The sequence below is a fragment of the Charadrius vociferus genome, unplaced genomic scaffold, assembly GCF_000708025.1.
Source record: "Charadrius vociferus isolate BGI_N301 unplaced genomic scaffold, ASM70802v2 scaffold210, whole genome shotgun sequence".
Classification (NCBI taxonomy): domain Eukaryota; kingdom Metazoa; phylum Chordata; class Aves; order Charadriiformes; family Charadriidae; genus Charadrius; species Charadrius vociferus.
This window is the reverse complement of record NW_009646421.1, coordinates 1,762,472-1,783,935: the sequence shown is the minus strand read 5'-3', so window position 1 is coordinate 1,783,935 and position 21,464 is coordinate 1,762,472. Positions and strand designations below refer to the sequence as shown.

At 42.0% G+C, this 21,464-nt stretch overlaps 1 protein-coding gene across 1 annotated transcript in view; it reads right to left on the bottom strand.

Moving 5' to 3' along the window:
- Positions 1-19,400, bottom strand: part of ENOX1 (ecto-NOX disulfide-thiol exchanger 1) — a 156,861-nt gene extending 137,461 nt beyond the window's left edge. Inside the window, exons 1-3 of the mRNA XM_009881070.1 lie at positions 19,182-19,400; positions 2,194-2,328; positions 1,237-1,374 (exon numbers count right to left, since the gene is read on the bottom strand). Of these exons, the coding sequence (XP_009879372.1) occupies positions 1,237-1,374; positions 2,194-2,203 (148 nt within the window). The 5' untranslated portion in view covers positions 2,204-2,328; positions 19,182-19,400. The remainder of the gene's footprint in view (positions 1-1,236; positions 1,375-2,193; positions 2,329-19,181) is intronic.
- Positions 19,401-21,464: the final 2,064 nt, after the last annotated feature.

Here is a 21,464-nt window from a genome sequence, read left to right as displayed (position 1 = left end):
TTAGGCCTCTCTAACATGAAGGGAAACAATGGCTCCTCCTAATTTAGTATCATCAGCAAACTTAGTGTGGACTCAACTCCTGCGTCCAGGTCATTGATAAAAACATTGAAGAGAACTGACTCCCTGGGAACGGATGGCTTCACTTGTTTCTTTTAATTGGGAGCACAGGGTTAAAGTCTACCTGCCTGTAAAACAGGTAATGCAGAGACAGACCATCAGCTGTGAACTGGCACAGCTCCACTTGGTTCCCAGTCTCAGAAGGGGACATATTTGGCCAAAATTAAGTGTCACGCATCCCTGGTGAGGTAGGTAGAGTGATTTACATCATGACCTGGCTCATCGCATCCATGTCTACATGGATGGGCGCAGACGTGACAGGATGCTGCTCTGATCCAGATGTTGCAAAGCTCTTCTTAAGCTGAAGTGGCAATGCAGCTTCTGCAGATCTGTCATATGCCTGGCATGTGGCTTGTGTCTAGAGGGCACCCACCCATACAAAAATATTTTTTCTTTACCTCACAGGAGCAATGAATTTTTATATTAATCCCAACTAATCAGGCCTCTACTGCTGACAATGAAGTCTGATATGTTCAGGCTCGTCTGAGAAACGTTGCTAGTTTCAAAATATTATCTTTATTATTGTTAGAATAAGTGATCCACTGCAATGCTCTCCCAAACTATGTTTGGGAAGTGAAATAACAAAATCAAACAAGAAGAACCTCTTGAAATTCAATATATGGAGTCAGGCAGAAAGTAAATAAGCACACACCTGATAGGAAAGCTTCACTTCACTAATATCAACTGAGCATATGAATTCAATGGGCTTCATGATTTTCTGCCCAATTAAACATAACTTCAAAATCTTTCTGTGGTCAAGAGTTCCCAGCCCAGGGTATTCCTTGGCAGAACCTCAAGACATCCTGCTTGAACAGAGAAACAGAAACAAACGTTTTTCTTATGTGACCTGCCTCCTGGTCTTGACCCAGCATAAGGATCCACGGTTTAGTTGTTTAATTTCCCCAAAGAGTTTTGACTTTTCCACAAGGTTAAAACATAATATGGATTATACTCCTACTACAAGAAGAGACCAATACAAAGTATGCAATATTAATCATAGGTGATGGTTTCAGAATATAAAAATATAATATCCTTGGAAATCATTCCAGATATTTTTAAAAGGACCCAAAGAATTCATAGACTGGTATAAGAGATCTCATTAAAATAGAAAAATCTTACCTGTCACAAGCTGTTGTCCAGCTAGTCCTACTGGAACCATCCCCAGGTTATTCATAGCTGTGGCCCAAGCTGTCGGATCAGTGACTGACATGTTAAGTTGTGTGGTATCTATAGCTATACTTCCCAAACCATCAGCTGCTGCAAGAAAAGGAACACACTGTAACTAAAAAAGAAGTAGGAAATGCGCCTGGATTTTTAACCCAAACCTGCAGTGAAAATGAGATGTCACGGCCACTGCTTATTTTGGGTTTGTTTTGTTTCTTAATTACGATTCACCTTTTAGACTGTTGATAATAGCACTTGATATTGCATAGCAAAGAAGGCATTGGAAACCTTCAACAGACAGAAAATGAAACAAGAGTGGTTCAGGCTGGTTATATATAAAATGTTTTCACCATGAGGACAGTGAAGCAGTGGAACAGGCTGTGCCGACGCCACCCTTGGCAGCTTTCAAGACTCAACTTTATAAAGCCCTGAGCAACTGCTCTGTCCCTATGGCTGGCCATGCTTTTAGCAGGAGGTTGGACTGGAGACCTCCTGAGGTCCCTCCCAACCTGAACATATCGTCCTGCAATCCTCTGATATAATTTAATTATATATAATCTCTGGCAACTTGTTGGAAAGCTTTTTTTTGTGTGAAAGATTTAAGAATACATCAGCCCCTAACTAAAAAGGTGTCAAACCACACCAATTCACTGTTCGAAATACAAAGGTTTATTCTAAAACCAAAAGAGAACTATCATCAATATGGTCAAAATAAGCTGAGCCCAGGTGTGGATTTTCCTGGTTCGGGTAAGGAAGAGTGGGTTGGATAGCTAAGGGATGATAACTTTCTGATACTGAACCTCCAAACACAAGGTGTGATGACGCATTTGTACTTCCCCCCTCCCCAGTCACAGCTGAAATCAGGTCTTTCCAGCTGTTTTCTTATGACCTTTGCAGACCTGAGATATTTACCGGCAGCCATTGCTTTTCACCAGTTCCTTTTGCTCCTGTTAGACTTCTGCAGCCGGGAGTAATTAACTACTGTATTAGCAGCATCTTGAGATGGGATATCACTGAACGCAGGGCCCACACGCAGCTCATTAGGCTCTGAAAGAGAAAAGACAAATTCAGCTATCAAGTGCCACAGTCAAGAACATAGCTGCAAAACAACAGATCGCTTCGGGAATCCACTCAACGCTCCTGCCCGCTCCCTCTGGACCACCAGCTCCAGCCTCCTTGCTCGCATTTAGGGCCACTGTAGAGGCGTTTCAGCGAACGTTCATCCTCGTTTGCTGAACAAACAGTGCCACGCGTGAACCTGTCAGACCGCTGAAAAGCCCTTCACAAATTAGGTCTTATCAGTAGCTACACAGCCTCCTCGGCATGAAGGCATCAGCTGAAAGAACATATTAAGGGATGAATGTGTTTTGTTTTTTTTTTTTTTAACTGTTAACAATTAACTGATGTTGCAAGTTTCAAGGAAATAGTCTCCTGTTTTGAGATGAAAGGAGAAAAATAAAAAGTTACCCTGCAATGACTTACAGAATGGAGGCTGCAGAGATGTGGAAAAGTAATAAAACCAAACAAAGCTGAGGGTGATGCCTGCTCCCTAACTAACAGCGTATCTTTGGCTCACAGAAGTTAGTTAGCTGGAAGCAAAGGTGAAGCATCTGCATCCAGCTAAACCACATTGCTTTCATCAGGTATCTACCAGACCATGAGTTTTACGTGAGGGTAACACCTTGCTGTTGTGATTGTTGTTTATGAAGCTCACCACGTCAGCGCATCGCTGGTCGGAAAGCAGCCTGAATGAGCGAACCGGTAAGAGGTGCGACCAAAGGTTGTGAGCTCCCAGCACTCACAGCAGAGGGAGAAAACGCTGAGGTGAGGATGAGCACAGATATATGCCCATGTTAGTCTTTGTGTATTAGTTACATGTGACTGTGGGTGAAGGAGGGCTGCATTATTTTTTTGGCTGGCCAGCAGCATAAGGGGTCTGACCTATAGTCTTTGGTACTGGTGGCCAACTGACCAAGTCCTCCCAAGTGTTTGAGGATGACATTAATGTGGTGCAGGAGGGTGTCGGTGACTTGTTCAGCCCTAAGATATTTGTGCTGTCTTTAAAAAAGTACTTGAAAGACCTTAATTAAGAGGTTTCCAACATGTAAACTTCAAGAATTCATCTTTAGAAAAGACACAATTAATGTGATTACGCTGTATTTTAGCTTAGTACCTCCTACATTTTTTCTTTCTTCATGTGGTGTGCATAAAGTACAAGCTAGAAGGTTTTACATTATAGTTCCCTGACACTGTACAGATCACTTCATAGGAACATGACCACATCAATAGCTGTGAAAATGAAGAAAGAGTCAGGATCAGACAGTGCTGTACACTTTTCAGGATGTTATAATTTTCAAATAACAAGCATAGTAGGCTAAAAAGCATTTTGTTCAAATCTACAGTGGGTCTATTTAAAAGTCAATATTTATCAACTCTTAATACTTGAATTTGCAATTCCAATTCTTATTTGATCTCCACTATTCATTATACATAAAATAAATATATAAAATAAATATACATAAAATAATTTTATGATAAAATCAGCTTTTAAATAACATCTATAAACACCAAACAAACATTGAATGAAAGTCCTCTGCAGGGAATGTGCCTAACATATGGCAAGCATCCTGAGATTTATGCCAAGCTTTCAAAAACTGGGTGTCTCCTGTTCAGCTCCTTAAACTTGTACTTAGCTCTTTCCACTCAGGCTATAAACTTCTGGCCACAAACATCTATTTCAAGGTTAGAGACGGCTGAATTATTCCTTGTCAGTAAGCTATTTCTCACACAGTACAGTCCCCCTCCCCCATGTATGAATCATTCCGAAATCAATCCTGATTTACATATATATGCTGAATAGCCCAGATGAGAGTGGTTCACTTCTTCCCGTGACCGGCAGCCTTGTTACCTCGATATAGGAAGACATGTCTGAAAACCAATAGCAATGAAATGCCTCTTCACACCTTGTTGTGTGCTAGTTGCTTGTCCCCATAATGTATGACCCTGACTAATGGGGAGGAAGGAGGTGCTGCCCCACAGTTTTGGAAGATGACCTGCAAAGGTATGGATTATTGGCATAAGGGGCAGAAAATGGGTGTCGGACTCTCCCTGCCACCCTCTCTCCCCCTGTTGTACTGCCTTGGGACGTGTGCACTGGGTGACACAAGAAGGTCTGTTGCTGAACCCTAGACTCTCTTCCCCCCAAACCCACATTGCAGCTGTACCAGCTCTGCCAGAAATGGAAACCAGTTCATAAAGAATCAAACACTGGGCTAGACAAATGCACCTCAGCCTACTGGGGATTAAGAGGTGTTTGCCTTCTACCAGGTTGTCCACATATTTCAAATTTTGGAATAGTTTCATGAATTAGCCACAAGTATTTGCTAAAGTCCTTGCAGAGGAGGTAGAACATAATATCATGAATACAAAACAAAGCAGAATCAGTGGGTTAATTGGTGAAACTCCTGTTGTACTATGGCACCAGCTCTGCCCAGTGTGACATGAAAGCCTTTGCTTGAAACATGCTCTCATAGTCCACTCTGGCTCTGGGCAGCTTTGCTTTCTCTCTGGCCATCAAGTCTACTTCAGGGGAAAAAACACAAAAGAGCACGTGAGAAGCCTAAAGTGGAATTAGTCCTATCTAACCAAGAACTGCTGCAGGCTATTTTGTCAGTGGAAAAGAGCTGAATAACAAGCATAAATGCACCTATGAACACTGAATGATTTGCAGCAAGCTGTAGGCAGAACTAATGCTACATCCTGAAGGACGCAGCCTGTAGAAACTAGCTCTCTTAAAAAGAAAAATACTAATTGCGAACATCCCTTGAACCGACAACTCACCAGTTACATTAACGCAGAGCAACGTAATACGGCTAAAATAATCCCACAAGCATTTCACACCTGATTTAGAGTCAACCGTTAGCTTTTCTTTTAAAAGTTTTGAAAATTTGGATGGGGGAAGGTTTCATTAATGCTTAAAGTGAAATCAGCTTTGAGCAAATTTCAGCATTTCTTTGTATAGCTCAGACACTGCACTATTGTACCCTCCATGACACTGGAAACAAAACAAGCCAGGGAAACAAACAGACCCACTCACTAGGTTGTATAAAAAGCAAAGTGCTGTGTATAATGAGAAATACAACTACTAGGAAAGGTCTTTGCTTTCTTAAAAAGAAAAGGTATCACTGGGATACTGGTTAAACAGGCAAGAAAGCATAAGCTTATGCAGGGATCCTGAGTATCCTGAGCAGACATTTATCAGCACTGTTTCACTGACATCACACCTTTAGAAAGCAGTCCTGATTTATAACTCATAAGTACTCCTCTGGGCGTTAATGACCTGGAGATATATGCAAAAGAAATCTGTGTTTATAAACACTTGTGCACGGGAGTAGCTTTACTCCAGGGGAGTAACTTCAGAAACAAATAAAGCCATAATCCTGATATACAGGAGAAAATGTGTAAAGTCTTCCAGGAGCTGCTGTTCCTTGAGGGGCAGGGATGTTAATACAAACTTCATTATTTGAGAGCTTCTGATTAACAAAATTTTAACGCTAAGCACTTTGCAAACCGATTCCACGTTACACATTCTGTGGTCTCCCTCTTTCCAGACACAATGCAAGTAGCAGTCCTTGGATGGTGGATTGTGGGAGACATTTAGACTTTCCTCAGACAGGTTGTCAAGAAGATAAAGCACCCTCAAGTCCATACCAATGAGCACTTCTCAGTCACAGCAGTCACAGCAGATTGTACTTAGTACGCATATTTTATACCAAGCAATTAAATGCAGTTACCCAAATGAATACAGAAGTCGGTTATATATTGTGCATCAATTATCACAGGCAATGAATGCCATGAGACAAAGAAATTAACACAACATAAAACTAATTCAATAACACAGCAGATTGCTAAGTTAAAATCCTACCCTTTAGATATCCATAACACCACAGACAATGAATTACGACACGGAGCGAAGCTGATTAAATGCACCGCAGTAACGAGGCTCTGTGGAGTGCCCGGGTCAGCAGCCGGCCCCAGGATGCAAGGAGGAGGTTCTCTGCCCAACTCTGACACCGACCTGCTGGGTGACCTTCAGTCATTTCACCTCTTTGTCTAATTTTAGTGACCATTAATTCCTTTAAGGAAAAGACTGATGCCATCAACTTTTCGAAACCTGGGACTACAAGTCGCAAAGACATTAAGTGTTATTGGTGCTGGTTCTCGAGACAAAGCAGATGGGAAGGAGCGATGCGGTACCTTGTGAACTGTTACATCTATGCAAGTTTTTCAGTTCTTAAAAGAATGGCATGTGCTAAGTGTTTGTTACTGTTCACAGTGATTCATAGGACAGCGGTCATTAAGTTGGTCACACTCCGCCTGACCTGCCAAAGTACAGGTCATTTACCAGGCTAGCTCCAGCTGTCTTCTAAAATATATCAAGTGCTTTTTTACTGGTGCCAGTGTTTACACTTCCCAGTGTTTTTATTTCTCCAGCTGCAGACAGGACTCCCAGTAAAGAAGGAAGAAAAAGAAAGAAAAGAGAGAGAAGGATTTGCTGCCAGTTCCATTCCATTTCTTTGTGACCACCTTAGGATGAAGAAGAAAGCTGGGAGTAGCAACAATGAGCATGATACTTTTGTGGCGCCGCCACCCTACCCGAAGCACATGAAAAAAAAAATAACATCTCCAATGTGACTTGAACGATAGCTTTTATTAATAATATTGCATATGCAACGTTTCAAGAAGAGGCATTGTTTTGTATTTTTGCATGGTTAGTGGTATGTTAACACCTAGAAAACCTCACCTAAATTCTGAAATTCAAAAGGAATTGAAGGAAAACACACATTTGACAGAATCAGAGAATGGCTGGGGTTGGAAGGGACCTCTAGAGATCATCTAGTCCAGCCCTCCTGACAAAGAAGGTTCACCTACTGCAGGTTGCACAGGAACGCATCCAGGCAGGTTTTGAGTCTCTCCAGAGAAGGAGACTCCGTAACTTCTCTGGTCAGCCTGTTCCAGTGCTCTGTCTCCCTCAAAGTAAAGAAGTTTTTCCTTATGTTCAGACAGAATTTCCCGTGTTCCAGTTTGTGCCTGTTGCCCCTTGTCCTATCGCTAGGCACCACTGAAAAGAGCCTGGCCCCATCCTCTCGACACCCACGCTTTAGATATCTATAAGCATTAATGAGATCCCTTCTCAGTCTTCTCTTCTCCAGGCTAAACAGACCCAGGTCTCTCAGCCTTGCCTCATAGGTGCTCCATTTCCATTCTCCATTTCTTGCAACAATTTGCAAAAAGACATTTACTAATTCAGTCAAAAATACATTAAGTACCAGAGCACTTTTGAAAAAGTGTCTTATTTTCTGGGACAGGACCCTAACTTAGGCATATAATGTATGCTTCTGCCCCTCGCAGCTCTGCTCAACAGAGGCCAGTTGCTTTCCAGGGCCTCCAGAGAGTCACCCTGTTTACCTGGTTTTACCTATCATCTGTCACGTTTCCCTCCTACAGGAGGCCTTTGCAAGGAAAGATTGATTCTGCAGGAACTAGCTATTTCCTTAAGAAAACAGCTTCATTAGGCACAAGCCAGTGAAGATAAGCAAGGTCTGACCCTTAGAGCCTAAATGGGAGCTCTGGTTATGTGTTCTCTTACATAATTCTTCTGATTTTTTGTCTTATGCATGAATTTTAAGACCTTCACTCGTTCTAGATTAGGCCATTAGTAAACTACATTGCAATCTTGTAAACTTATAAAACATATGCTACAGCATTAAGAGATTTCACTTTTCACTACATACACTGAATATGTAGGTTTTTGCATAGTTAAAAAAGATCCTTTCCACCAATTTTCACTGAAAAACAGTTAACGAGTAAATCACAGCCATACTGATAGGACTAAGACAACTTAGAGAAAAATCACAATATATTTACAGTTTCCCTCTAAATTTAACAAAACCAATTTGCACAAAACACATTTTCTGGAAGAACTGCTCATTTGAGATGCTGCATTACTTAAATCCTCTGCCCCAGCACTTCTTGAAGATAACACATGGTACACACAAAGGCCAGATTTCCCTTGGAAAGCAGAACACTGGAAGATTTCAACAGTGAAAAAAAAAAATAAAACAAAGGTCTTCAAGATAAACAGGTGTTCTCTTGCGATGCTCCTTGAAAGGTCACCCGGTAGTATTTCATGCTAAATCCCAAACTTCACTGGCATCTCAGAGCAAAGTCTTAACAGGTTACAAATGCGCTTTTTCTTTTGTGTGTGTTTTAGCAGCTGCAGGCTGAATATGCTGAAGTCTATAAATAACAGAATCTGGAGGCACATTAAGCAAAGCATTATGGAAGTCCAGCTTAGTGATTGAAAAAGCATATGCAGTTCCAAAATCATCTGGAAGGGGAAAAAAACCACAACTTTGCAGCCTAGCAATGCAGCGCAGCCTTGATAAAAACAGGTCTGATTATTCCTTGAACAGAAAACACTGTTGTGAATTGATGATTGCATCTCGTTTTTCACTCTGTTGAGATGACTTGCAATGGTGAACCACTTGCTTCCCATTTAAGAGGGCAGTGGCTTACTGACTAAATTAGACTGACCTTTCCATTAAAATTCTGAATTTTAAGAATTTATATTTAACAACAACAACAACAACTTATTCTGAAATCTTTTAATTACGTACAGCTGTATTTTAATAGTAGGCCTTGTATCACACTGTTTTCGACTAAAGGCCACCGACCGCTTTAGAAGCATGACATCCCACACCACTGTGTTTCAGAAAACAGAGAAAGGACCCAAAGTAGGTCTTGAGCAAACACACTTCAGCAACTTCACTGGAAGGCTGAATACTGAAATGAGAGGTGCTAGAATGCCTCCTTGATGCCATAAAGTACCTGGGCCAGTCATTATAAGTGGGCTATATATGCTATTTCTTATCTATCTGGGCTTGTCTTGGGAACACCTATATAAATCCACTACACCTATCAAATACCTTCTCCCACTCTACTGTACAATGTCCTTACCTCCTATTTACCAGAGCTACTTCAAGCAGCTGCAATACACATGGTTGTTTGGTTGGGTTTTTTTTAAAGAAAAACAGACAAAGAAAAAAAAAAAAGACCAAAGCAAGCCAGGACACGCTTCCAGAAAGAGCATCTTAGCTTCCTGGCTAACCTAAAGTGAAATGACTCCCATGCCACCTCCTGCAAAAATGAACAGCTTGATGGATAAAGCCCTGTCTGTGACAGAGTCCCAGGGATGGTATCATACAGTCCATCAGAGGCAGGGGAGCCTCATTATTGAATTTCCAAATGAACACAGACTGCTCTCTCCTAGCCCCAGAAGACCGGGAGACAGTTGAGTTTCACATGGCAACATTATGTATGGAAAATCTATTTTAAGTAACTTTTTAGAAGTTTCTAAAATGCATTCATTATCATTTTTCTTCTCCTTCGAAGCCTGTATAATTGAACTCCTGGAGTTAAAGCAGCCTGTCTTTTCAGGCAGAGATTCATGGGGAAAAAAAATCCTTGTCAATCAAGCTGTTTTCATATTTTTAAAATACACTTTTATCATTGGACCAAATTGTGACAAGAGGTGACATCTAAGTGTCCTTGGTTAAGTGCCGGGGTGATCTGCAGAGGACGTTTTTGCAGAGAACTGAAGCGATCTAAAGTCATATTGATCAAAATTTTATGCAAGACCATCAAGTATTCTCTCAGGGACGGCTGCTAAGTGAAACTCTGGAAAAGAGGTTTAGGCTTGTTTTGTTTGTTTTAATTCAAGGCTTCTGGTGATAAATTCTGCTTAAGAGAAAAACTCAATATCTCTTCTATCAACTTACATCTGTCCTCACTCTGAAAGCTGCCATCCCCTCTTAGCACATCACACTCAGGATCTTTTCTCCAGCTACAAGCTCTAAATTGGTAGTGTGCTCCCTCGTCTCATTTATCTTGTATTCCTTCCATTCCTGTTCTTCTCCATTTACCTCACAGTACTCTTTCTTGCTTTTCTTTGTATTTTTTTGTTTCCACCCGTTGACTCCACGCTTCCCCTTACAACACAGGCACATTTCTTGCCTCAGTCTGACATGGGCCGTGCCCTCATCCAAATATCTCTTCACAGCCAAGACAGTATTGTCTGTTATACTCTGCTGTTTTATTAGGGAAGGGAGGGATTGTTGTGGTTTAACACTAGCCAGAAGCTAGAACCATGCAGCCGCTTGCTCACTCCCCCCAGTTTGGATGGGAGAGACAATTGGAAGAGTAAAAGTGAGAAAAAAAACTCGCGGGTTGAGATTAAGACAGTTTAATAGGTAGAGCAAAAGCTGTGAATGCAAGCAAAACAAAAAATTCATTCACTGCTTCCCATGGGCAGGCAGGTGTTCAGTCATCTCCAGAAAAGCAGGGCTCCATCACGCGTAACAGTTACTTGGGAAGAGAAACACCACCACTCCGAATGTCCCTCCCTTCCTTCTTCTTCCCCTGGCTTTATATACTGAGCATGACATCATACCCCTTTGGAATACCCCTTTGGAATACCCCTTTGGTCGGTTGGGGTCAGCTGTCCTGCCTGCATCTCCTCCCAACTTCTTGTGCCCTCCCAGCCTGCTCACTGGTGAGGCAGTGTGAGGAGCTTATCATAGAATCATAGAATCATAGAATGGTTTAGGTTGGAGAGGACCTTGAAGATCATTGAGTTCCAACCTCCCTGCCATGGGCAGGGACACCTCCCACTAGACCAGGTTGCCCAAGGCCACATCCAGCCTGGCCTTGAACACCTTAGCAACAACCAAAACCACCAGTGCACTATCGAAAGTATTTCTCATCCCGAATCCAAAACATAGCACTGTACCAGATGCTCATAAAAAAGTTAACTCTGTCCCAACAGAAACCATGACAGGGATTCATCTCACCTAACTTCAGCTAACACAGACGTCTATGCCTGAGCTTTTCGGCTGCCCTTTTCACCAATGGGGAGAACCAAATACTTCTGACAGCCTGTTTCAGACACCTATCTCGCCAGGCAATGAAACACACCTTGGAGGTACACATCTCGCTTCCCTGGCTAGAAGTCTACACTGCAGTTTTGGATATGGACATCTGCTTTGTCAGACACCCACGGGATGAGATGAGCTGGGTTGAGTGAATTGTGCCTTCGGAGCCCAACCACCGCTCAGCTACCTGCATGCCATATGAATCCCAACAAGACACTCAGTCCCGAGGGACTCAGCTCCCACTCCTGTTCTTTGCCTGCCTGATTACTCCAGCACAGCGAACCTCAGGAGAACAGAAATCATGAGTCAGTTCGCAATAACTCACCAGAATGTCCCCAAATATATATACATATGGATATTTAGAGAGAGAGATGGATTGCTTTCTGACTTTTTTTCCTGCCCATCCCCAGTGAATATGCCAACATATGACTATTAGTGTTTGACAACGGGAGCTGCCCACTCAAACACATTTCCTACAACTGTGATGCCCTACATCTGCCTGTTCTCTGGAGAGAGAATTTATCCTGGACATTTTCTTCCTACTTCCAAATGAATCCCATCTTCTCAGCCCCATTTCTTTACCAGACACTTAACTCCCTTGCTCCTTGCAGCTCCCATTTTAAAGATCAGTGTAGACCACACACCCCTCTCAGCTACCACAGTCCCCTATTTCTGCCCATCAGCCTTGTCCGGGCTGCTACTGGCTTTCTTTTTCCTTCATGCCATGCTTGGGGGCAGCATTTTATTTTGTTTAGGAAGTGAGGACAGCTACAGGGAGGTTCCCCCTGTCCTTTCCATTTTCCCAGGTTGTTTGCTGTGATTAAACGAGGGGAACAAAGATGATGTCCCACCTCCCACAGGACTAAGCAGAGCTTCCAGGCTCTTTGTGCTCCCTCATACCCATTAGCTTTCAGCAGAGGTTGAATCAAGTTGCTAAGCAGAGCCTGAAATTTTGTCTGTTTTCTAAACAGTTGTGTATGGGATCACTAACAAGTTACTGTAGGGCTGAAAACAGGAATATCACATACTCTGCGGGTGTGGTCTTCTTTACAGGACACTTAGACACCTCCTTTCTCTTCCATTGAGGGAGAAGCAATCCCATAAGGTCAGATCAGCACAATAGCACAATAGTTACTGTGCATCAGCATGATCAGGCAGCAAAAATTATTTCAAGGCTTTTCCCTTGTAACTAGCTGCCAGTGGCTCAGGGCAGGGGACGCTTGAGCTACAGATCGTGGTGAATATAATGATGCTAAAAGCCCACCCTCCATCCCTCCCAGTTGTCCTGCTGTACCTTTACCCAGCCAACAACCCTTCCACTCCCCTTTCCCTGAAATGCTTTCTTGCATGTGCATTGGCTTTCTCCAATTTCAATTATAACTCATCAGGGCAGGAAATCATGTGGATTTTCCCTCCGGCAGGGCTAAAACCTACTAGAGACCTGGCGCTCCTTGTGCTGTAATGGGACTGATGCTGGCTTTAGCCAGGACCCCCCCAGGCAGGGATGTCAGCGAGCTGGTGATGTTCTGAGCTACAGGGGCAAGGCCACCGTCCTGCTAGGCTTCTGCATGGCACCTCGTGCAGCCAGGCTTTCGTCCCTTTTGAGACTTTTCAGATGCTACTGTGAAGTAAAATTAGGAACTGATGACGACAGCATCCCCCTCTCTCCTCCTGCAGGCCCTCCATCCCTTTTGTGTGGTTAATAATCCTTTCACCAACCCTTTTCTGAAGTGTTGTAAGTTTGTTTGTCTTGTCTTATTTGAATTATAAGCTCTTCAGGGCAGAGAATTTGCCTTTATCTATGTTGGTAAAGTACAATGTAAATTTACTGCACTATATAAATATTTTCTAATAACAAGGGCAATAACAAGAATAATGTATTGACTTTACTGTAATACATTATTTCCATGCTTCAAGATACAATCAGAAACAACCCAAAGTCAACAACAAGACCAGAAGATTTGCAGAATCTTTAACTGGGAAGCGGAAGCCATGAAGTCACTGTGTGAAACTTCGATAAATTAGTTACTTATATTCATAAATAGCAGCTATTACTGCAGTAAAACTCCTTGCTAATTGCCCCTCTGGAAAATATAAAGCAGAACGTAACCAGTGTAAACCAGCAGAGCACTGTTTCACATGTGTATTATAAGGGTCACAAATGGCCTACTAGTTACTTTTTAAACAAATGTAATGGTAATACATTCACTGCAACATTATGAATAAAGCATTTGGCCTGTAGCTATGAACATGGTAACCGATGGCTTTTGACTTGTTTGTTTATATTGTCATAGAATCATAGAATGGTTTAGCTTGGAAAGGACCTTGAAGATCATTGAGTTCCAACCCCCCTGCCATGGGCAGGGACACCTCCCACTAGACCAGGCTGCCCAAGGCCACATCCAGCCTGGCCTTGAACACCTCCAGGGATGGGGTCTCAACAACCTCTTTGGGCAACCTGTTCCAGTGCCTCACCACCCTTAAAGTGAAAAACTTCTTCCTAATGTTTAATCTAAACCTGCCCTCTTCCAGTTTAAAGCCATTAAGTCATCCAGAAAACCATGCTCTCCCAGGACTAAATCTTGACTTTACCCCTTGAATGTGCAGAGGACGTGGCCCGTGTAGAGGGCACTGGGGTGCAGCAGTTTCCCTCAGCATCCCCCGATGCATCTCGATGGCCACCACTCGATACCCTCATACAGCAGCACCGAGCTCTCCTGGCACACAGGAGGGAGAACGGAGTGCCAGGGCCAGTGTCTATGCCTCTTGGGCACTATCTCTGCTCATGTTGTTAATGCTTTCTTTCCTCTTTTAAGCTCCAAGGTATCAAATTAATCAAAATAATTGCAATGATGCGAGGGATTAAGCGGACAGGAGTATGAACTGCCCTTGTTTATGCAGGTGATACTACAGGAGGTGCAAAGCAGATACATGTAGAGACAAAGCTCCGTCCTTTGAATTTACAGTCTGAATAGAAAATGTTTTGCGAGACCAGTGTACTTCTGTCTAAAATATATGGTTTAATTTAGGAGTGCCTGGGTGACACTAGTGGCCTGTGATATACAAGCGGTCAGGTTAAATGACCTCTATGTACCTTCTTGCCTGAAGCTCAGAGCAACAGCAAGTGGAGCAGTTTGAATGGATCCCATTTATTATTCTTTTAATTGCTTGCTAATATTTCTTTCAGTAGGAAAGACTAATAGGCCCCTTCTATCTCTAAGTGTCTTCCAAACTATCCAAAACTGCTGTTCAGCCAAAACAAACAAGAGGTTTTCAGTTCTCTAGAAATGGAAGAGCAACCAGACGGGGATCCAGGAGATTCCTGTTCCTCATATAGCTCTGCAATAGACCTTGGGAAAGTAATTTAAACTGTCTGTGCCTTGATTCTCCACCCATGAAATGATGTGATAATACTTTCTTTATCCCACACTTTATTAATCTTGCCTAGTCAGGCTGTTCTCTGCTTATGGGGTATGTCCAGCATCACAGGACCATGACGTGGGCCTGCAGATAGCATACGATTGCATTAGGTTGAAAAATATTTTTTTTTCCTAGTAAAAATCAAAACCAAAGCAGAGTAGAACAAACAAAAAAAAAAGGCAATGATCATAATTTCTTATGGAGTTGCTGTCTATCTGAATGTGGAGAAAATAGCAAGTTTCCTTTGAAAGGACTCGCAATGAAATTCACACTCTGTCAGGTGTAAATTACAGCCTGTATCTCATCTTGTTCTATCTACAGCTCCTTTCTTAGTCATGCATAGCAGCAGCGTACAAAAATATTTCCCACATGTGATCAAGTGAGTATGGGCACATAAGATGCAAACAAAATATGAGACTTTAAAAAAATTGTTTACTGGTATCTTAAAAGAAAACTAAAAGATTGTAATCATGTCATTTCTTGATCAGATAACTTATTTACTTGGGGACACAATTGTGCTTGGCAACACAATTCAAATAAATCTGTGAAATATTTTCTTTAGGAAGTTACAGGGAACTGAGGTAGCTAAAAATAAATGACAAAAAAAAAAAAAATCCGAGGAACATTGTAGTGTGCAATCACAGATACAGTAGATAACTTAAATTAAGTCCTGATTGTAATAGAGCTGCTCAGTGGAATAGCATGGGAGATAAACTTTTCATCTTTTTTCCCAGCATTTTACACAAGACCTTCTGATTGCATATGCTTTATGATATCTAATAGATTACTTCAGGCAAATATCTACATACCGTACTAAACGCTGCAGAAACACAGTTGCATCTGCCTTCATCTTTGAAACGGTGAACTCCTCCCCAAGTCCCAACAGTGAACTCCAACCCCAAGGTTGGTGACACTGCGATGTGCATCACTGGCACACAGTGAAGCATCACCAAGTTCAGGAGGAGTCACCAGATGGAGTTTTAGCACATTGTTTTGTTAGTCTATATTTCAGGGTACAAAGATTTCAGCCTTGGTAGAAATGCAATGTTGTTAATCTTCTTTAGGACAACTGTAGCTAGGGGCAAGAGAGCAGCATATACAGTTTAATTAAAAACCCAGAAATGCCTGAGCTAAGAAATTCTGTCTTTTAAGGTAGCAACTGCCTTTCATTCAGCAATATTTTAAAAATTCTTAATTGTTAAGCTATCTATACAAAGACTATACCTAAGCGTTACTACTGATTAGCTCTCCAAATGCTTATTAGTTGGTGAAGACTTGACGTCTGCCACAGCTCAGAGGAGAAGCAATAATTTCCTAGATCATAATCAAATTCCTTCGTTGGGCCACTCAAGTTAAAAATTTGCTTGTTCGAGTAGTGCATGGATAACACAGCTTTGTATGGTTTATCACTGCATGGAAAGAGATGCCGTATCTGCTGTGAATGGTTACAGATCCTCTGAAGAACCTGCAGACAAGGTACCAGATTTTCCTGTAGCCTCTGGAACAGTTTTTGTGCTTTACAGCATAAGGCAATCAAGATTTGACCCTTAGCTTCCTAGTAATCAACATCTGAGCCAGGAAATTCAGCTTAATTGTGGTCCATGCGTGTTTTTAAGGGGGCTTTAATGGTGGAAAGATTCATGCTCCATCTCATCTCAGTGGTACTAAGACTCATGTATGCAGATCCATCACTGAGAATGGCCTGGCCTCTGTTATCATTAATTGAAGCATATTAAGAGACTTGGCAGAAAAAAAATAACCAAATTTGAAATGTCAGGAGACAGATCCATCTAGTTTCACATCCTGTTGTTATAATATACCTTAATTACAGATAATTAGGAGATATTGTTCCTGGTGGAAGAGCATCTGACACAGCTTTTGTGGGTGATTAAACATAGCACAGAATCCGATGCATTCGTTGAATGCCGGATCTGTTTATTATGACTGTACAAGTCTATCTAGAGTATCACTCCTCTTACATAGCAAAACAAAAGAAAGTCACAGGCCAAAAATATTCCCCTTGCCTCATGATGCTTTAATATTCCCTGAAGTCTTCTTAAAATTTTCTGCTGCTGGCCCCTCAGGATTCTCGCGCATGATCCAGGCTTCTCAGCTGGCTTCAGCTGAGCCACATCAGATCCTAAATGAACAGCAGATATAGAGGGAAAGGGCTGAGGGAAAACAAGCGCCACAGGGATTGACCTCTGTGGAAAAACAATGCAGTTGGACACAATGTCAATGATGGTTTTGATACCATTTGTGAAAGAGTAACGTTTAGTTTATTGGAGGAGTGCTATTAGCTGGAATTCTTTCCTCATGCAGTGTAAAATACAAAAAGTGGAAACCCTGACCAAAGCCATGAGCTCAGCTTCTGAGGGTGTCAATAAGGTTTGCTCACACTCGTTGATCTATGGCTGTATATGACCCTGAAATATGTTTTGCTAGGCTGCCTGAGATCATTGCTCATGCTTAGCATAGAAATGGCAGGATTGGGTTTATCGCTGAAAAATAAGCAGATTAACATTTGTGAAGTGATCTTTGTTTCTCAGTTTAAAAAAAAAAAAAAAAGTAGCATTATGGGCTAGATTACTTGTACGAGAAAAAGTCTTGTTTTTCACAAACTCTATGCACACTGGTTTCCTAAACGCTCATTTATTCTGAACTGGAACAATTGTGATAAATCATTTGCTATTTACTCTTTAGTGCAACTACATGCTTTGGGCAAAGATTTTTTTTATTATTTATTTATTTACTTTTAAAAGCAAAACCACTCTTTTAACACATTTTTCCATTCTCAGTGACGGATTTTATCTTTGATATGTGATCCAGCTATTTAACTACCTCTCGCCACTTCTCCCATGAATTGTTTATACAGCAACTTGGCAGCATAATTTGCATATCACAGGAAAGATCCCATTACACGTTCCCAGAGGTGCGGTTTCACCAGCTTTATCACTTTCTGCCACCTATGCATATCCCCGAAGCAGAGTGTCTGGTTAATCCAGAAAGGCACTTCTTGGCTGCCAATAGTAATTAAACATTAATGGTGCAGTTACAAAATTTTCAGTCACTCGAAACTTATCTCCCCATTGTCATCGATAAACATAATACCTAAAAAAGATATTTATCTTTTCATAAAAATATTCCTGCCGCAGGAAGATTACAGAGTGTTACCTCTGCTATATTCTGTTCAGCTGTTGCAGGCTTGACCTAAAATAATTAGACAAGGAAAAAATTCGCAAAGAAAGAAAAGTCAAAAAGAAGGGAAATGTTCTTAGAAGCAGAGGAACTCAATGTATCACGGAAGAGCCAGAGAAGACTTAGGGCTGGACATGATATTTGCTCTCCAGACTTACTTAGTGACCGAAGGGGACAATGGTTCTAACTGTGGGTTTCTAGGTGATGAATAGCCCATGTTTGGGTGTATTCCAGATTATTCTTCACCCATTGTATGAAACATAAAAAAATGACAGCCGCATAACTTTCACTGAGAGGAATGCTTACTCCAAGAGCACTTTAGCAACACGAAAGCATACGGCCACTGGGGATCAGGGGACAGAAATTAAAGGGAAGCCAGAATCCACACCACAGTCAAACACCAACAAATTTCCTTGCACAAAGGAAGCATTGCTGCCTCCAGATGTTTTGCCGATAAGCAGACAAACAGTCCTGTGCCTTCAAATAGAGTCGCCCACTATACATTTGAGTGGAACAAACATTACAGGTACCGAATACCTTTGATTGTCCTTGTGCAAATCCACCTTGCGGTGAAAGACTACGCACACGAAATTTCGGAAATGCAAACTCAGTTTGGGTGAAATTCGGAGTCTGAGATCTAGAGTAGACTTATTAACAAAAGCAGCCTCCTCAGAAAGTACCCCAGGCAACCCCAGTAACACCATCCATCTGTTGCAGACAGTGCAGTAGCTGCCCCAGCACCTTTCTCTCCAGCGATATGACAAACCCACAAAATCCCTAATGCCACAGAAGGCTGGAAGAGAGAGAAGGGGTTGATTCGCGGACAAAACTAAGAGGTTATTGAGTCAGTAGCTTTTGAGTCACAGTCAACCTCAGTGAACAGTGATTGAAACTTGTTATCCTCCCACAGCCCGAGAGCGCGTTATACGGTGCAATAGCCGGCAGTCACAGTGACAGAGAAAAAGGCAGATTAAGCACAGCTGTCCCCTCAAGTCCAGGGATAGCCTGGTGGGCAGGAAGGAAAATCTGAGCCATTCCTGCCTGTTTAAAAGAGAGCATTTAGTTTTCGAGCCTGTCAGCATGATCCTTTTTGAACGCATTGTGTTTACTGACACGCCACCCTGACATTTTGGTTTAGTAGTACAAAAAAAACCCAAACAAGAGGTAAGGTTATAAAATCAAATATGATGTTTTCTGCATGTTAAAAGAAGTATTGCTCCCACAGAGACCTGGAAGCTCAAACCGCTGCAGCGCTGTGCCAGTACATGAAAACCAAAAAATGGAACTGACCTGGGTTTCACGGTTCAAGCGTGCCGTGGCAGGGATCCCGGCACTACTTCCAAATTCAACACTCCAATAAACACAGTTGTAGTTTCTTGAAGTGGATGCTTTTAATGCAATCTGAAAAGGGTGAGAGAAAGGGCATACTCCTGAAGGCTATATTTCTTAGGTAGAAAAATAATTCTGCCCGGAGAAGCCCGGCTTGTGCCTGTTTGCTATTAAGACTGTACGGGAAAGAGGGAGCGTCTTTGAGTTCACATACTTAACGCTCAGTGGTGTGTCTGCGGAGTGGCAGGAAATAAACAACAGCGAGGAGGGGTTAACCAGAGACCTGCTGGCTAAGATCTATACGCCTGGAAACAGAAAGGAGAGGGGCTGCAAGGTCAGATATAGTTTAATTGTTTCTAATAGGGGGATCGGCCACAGAGCTACCAGGCACAAAGATGCCTATCACAAACGGTACCCACATCCCATCTCCCCCCTAAACACAAAACAGCAGCCGTGCATGTCACATCAGTCTTTCTGAACTGATCTAGAATGTCCTCCTACTCCCCAAATAGAGCACCACTACAAAGCACCCATAGAGTAAGTAAAGAGGACAGAGAGATTAAATAAGCCACCTCTGCATGGATCATCATCAGAACACCTGAAATCCATCTATCTCCCCCCAAGATGTATTCTCCGCCCTACTTCCTAAAACAGCTGTTTGCCTTCTGAAGAAATGCCACCGTTCTGCCATAATTGCATTAAGGGAACATCCACGCAGAAGGTCAGATGCAAGTAAAAATGTCTCTGAGCCTGATATGAGACAGTAGAAAATCCCTTTACTTGGGGTCTGCCTTACAAAATTTCACCACTACTCCAACAGATTTCTCCTTTCTTCACAACTGACACAGCAGGCAGGAAAGAGAAGTGCTCGTTGAAGTCATCAGCAGTGGATGCAGACGTTGGTCTACAGTTGGGTATGGAGCACAGCACGAGTCAGAGAGTCCGGACGTGGGGAAGGCTTGAGGAGGAGGGAGGGAAACTGCCCTTTACGCTTGGAAATGTGCAGAGGAAGAACAAGCAAATCTATACTTCAGAAGGGCTTGTTCAGCTGCAAGATGTAAAGGATACAGCAGACATTTTCCAGAAGAGGGTCTGTCACGAGCACTGACATTGGCTGAAATCAGACGTGGTTGAAGACATTTTGCTAACCATCTTCTCGGTAACTTTTCTCAGAGAAAGACCTGGGGTATTGCCCCCCTCCAAGAAAACCCCAACTCTATAACAGTATTGCTGGACAACAGTACTGGGGAAACACCCATGCTAATGTAGAAATGTTGTGTAAAGCATGATGGAGTACTGTTGTTGCATGCATTTTTTGCATACAGAGTATTTATATATGCTAACCTGGGCAATTTCATATCTCTAAGTATTTATTCTATGCTTGTAAAATGAAATGGCATTTTTCATCCCATCTTGACTGGAAGAGAGAATACATTTAGATTATAAATTGTTCAGAATTACTTGTTAATGCTATCAGCTTTTTGCTATCTGCTTGTAGGAGGGATGGGAGGGAGACGGGTAATGCTTTACACATAAAATCATAGAGGAGAAAACCAGAAAGCAAGCTTTGTTTTCAACATGTTTAAACTGTTCAAATGACAGGAATCGGTTGCCTTGGAAGCAGATCTGCAGCTGAATGAAACCTTTCACCTGTCCAACATATGAAATATTTATTATCTGAGGGTGACTAGAGATTCAATAAAGCCAGACGTACAATGCAGAAAGCAGACCCTGGCTCATCACCTCCATGAATTTCACAGGTCCTGTGGCAGCCAGATTAGATTTTGCCACAGAGAGAGGGAAGTGGGCTCAATTGCAGTATTGGGTGTAAGAAGATACAAAACAAGAGGAAGACAACATCTTAACTTTATATTCGATTTAACCAGGTTGGTGAAGCAAAATGCTGATGCTCCTCCTATACCACGTTTAGTAAGCCTGCAAAACATTATCATTTCCAATTAGAGAGAAGAGCCCACTCTCTCTTTAGATAATTACTTTTCCAATAAATTATTCTTGGCCACTTGTTTCCCCATAAAAATTGCCCAGTGTTTTTGTCTTGTAGAAGTTGTTGGGTTTTTTTTTCCCATTCTCTTTTGTGTGGGTTGGAATTAATTTATTATAGTGCTAAAACTTGGCAGAGATCCAGACACAACGATCTGAAAAATGTTCATACTAAAATTCAACGATGGGATTCCTTGTTTATTTTATCTCAGAGCCTCCCTGAGAATTCAGTCCTGCAAAATG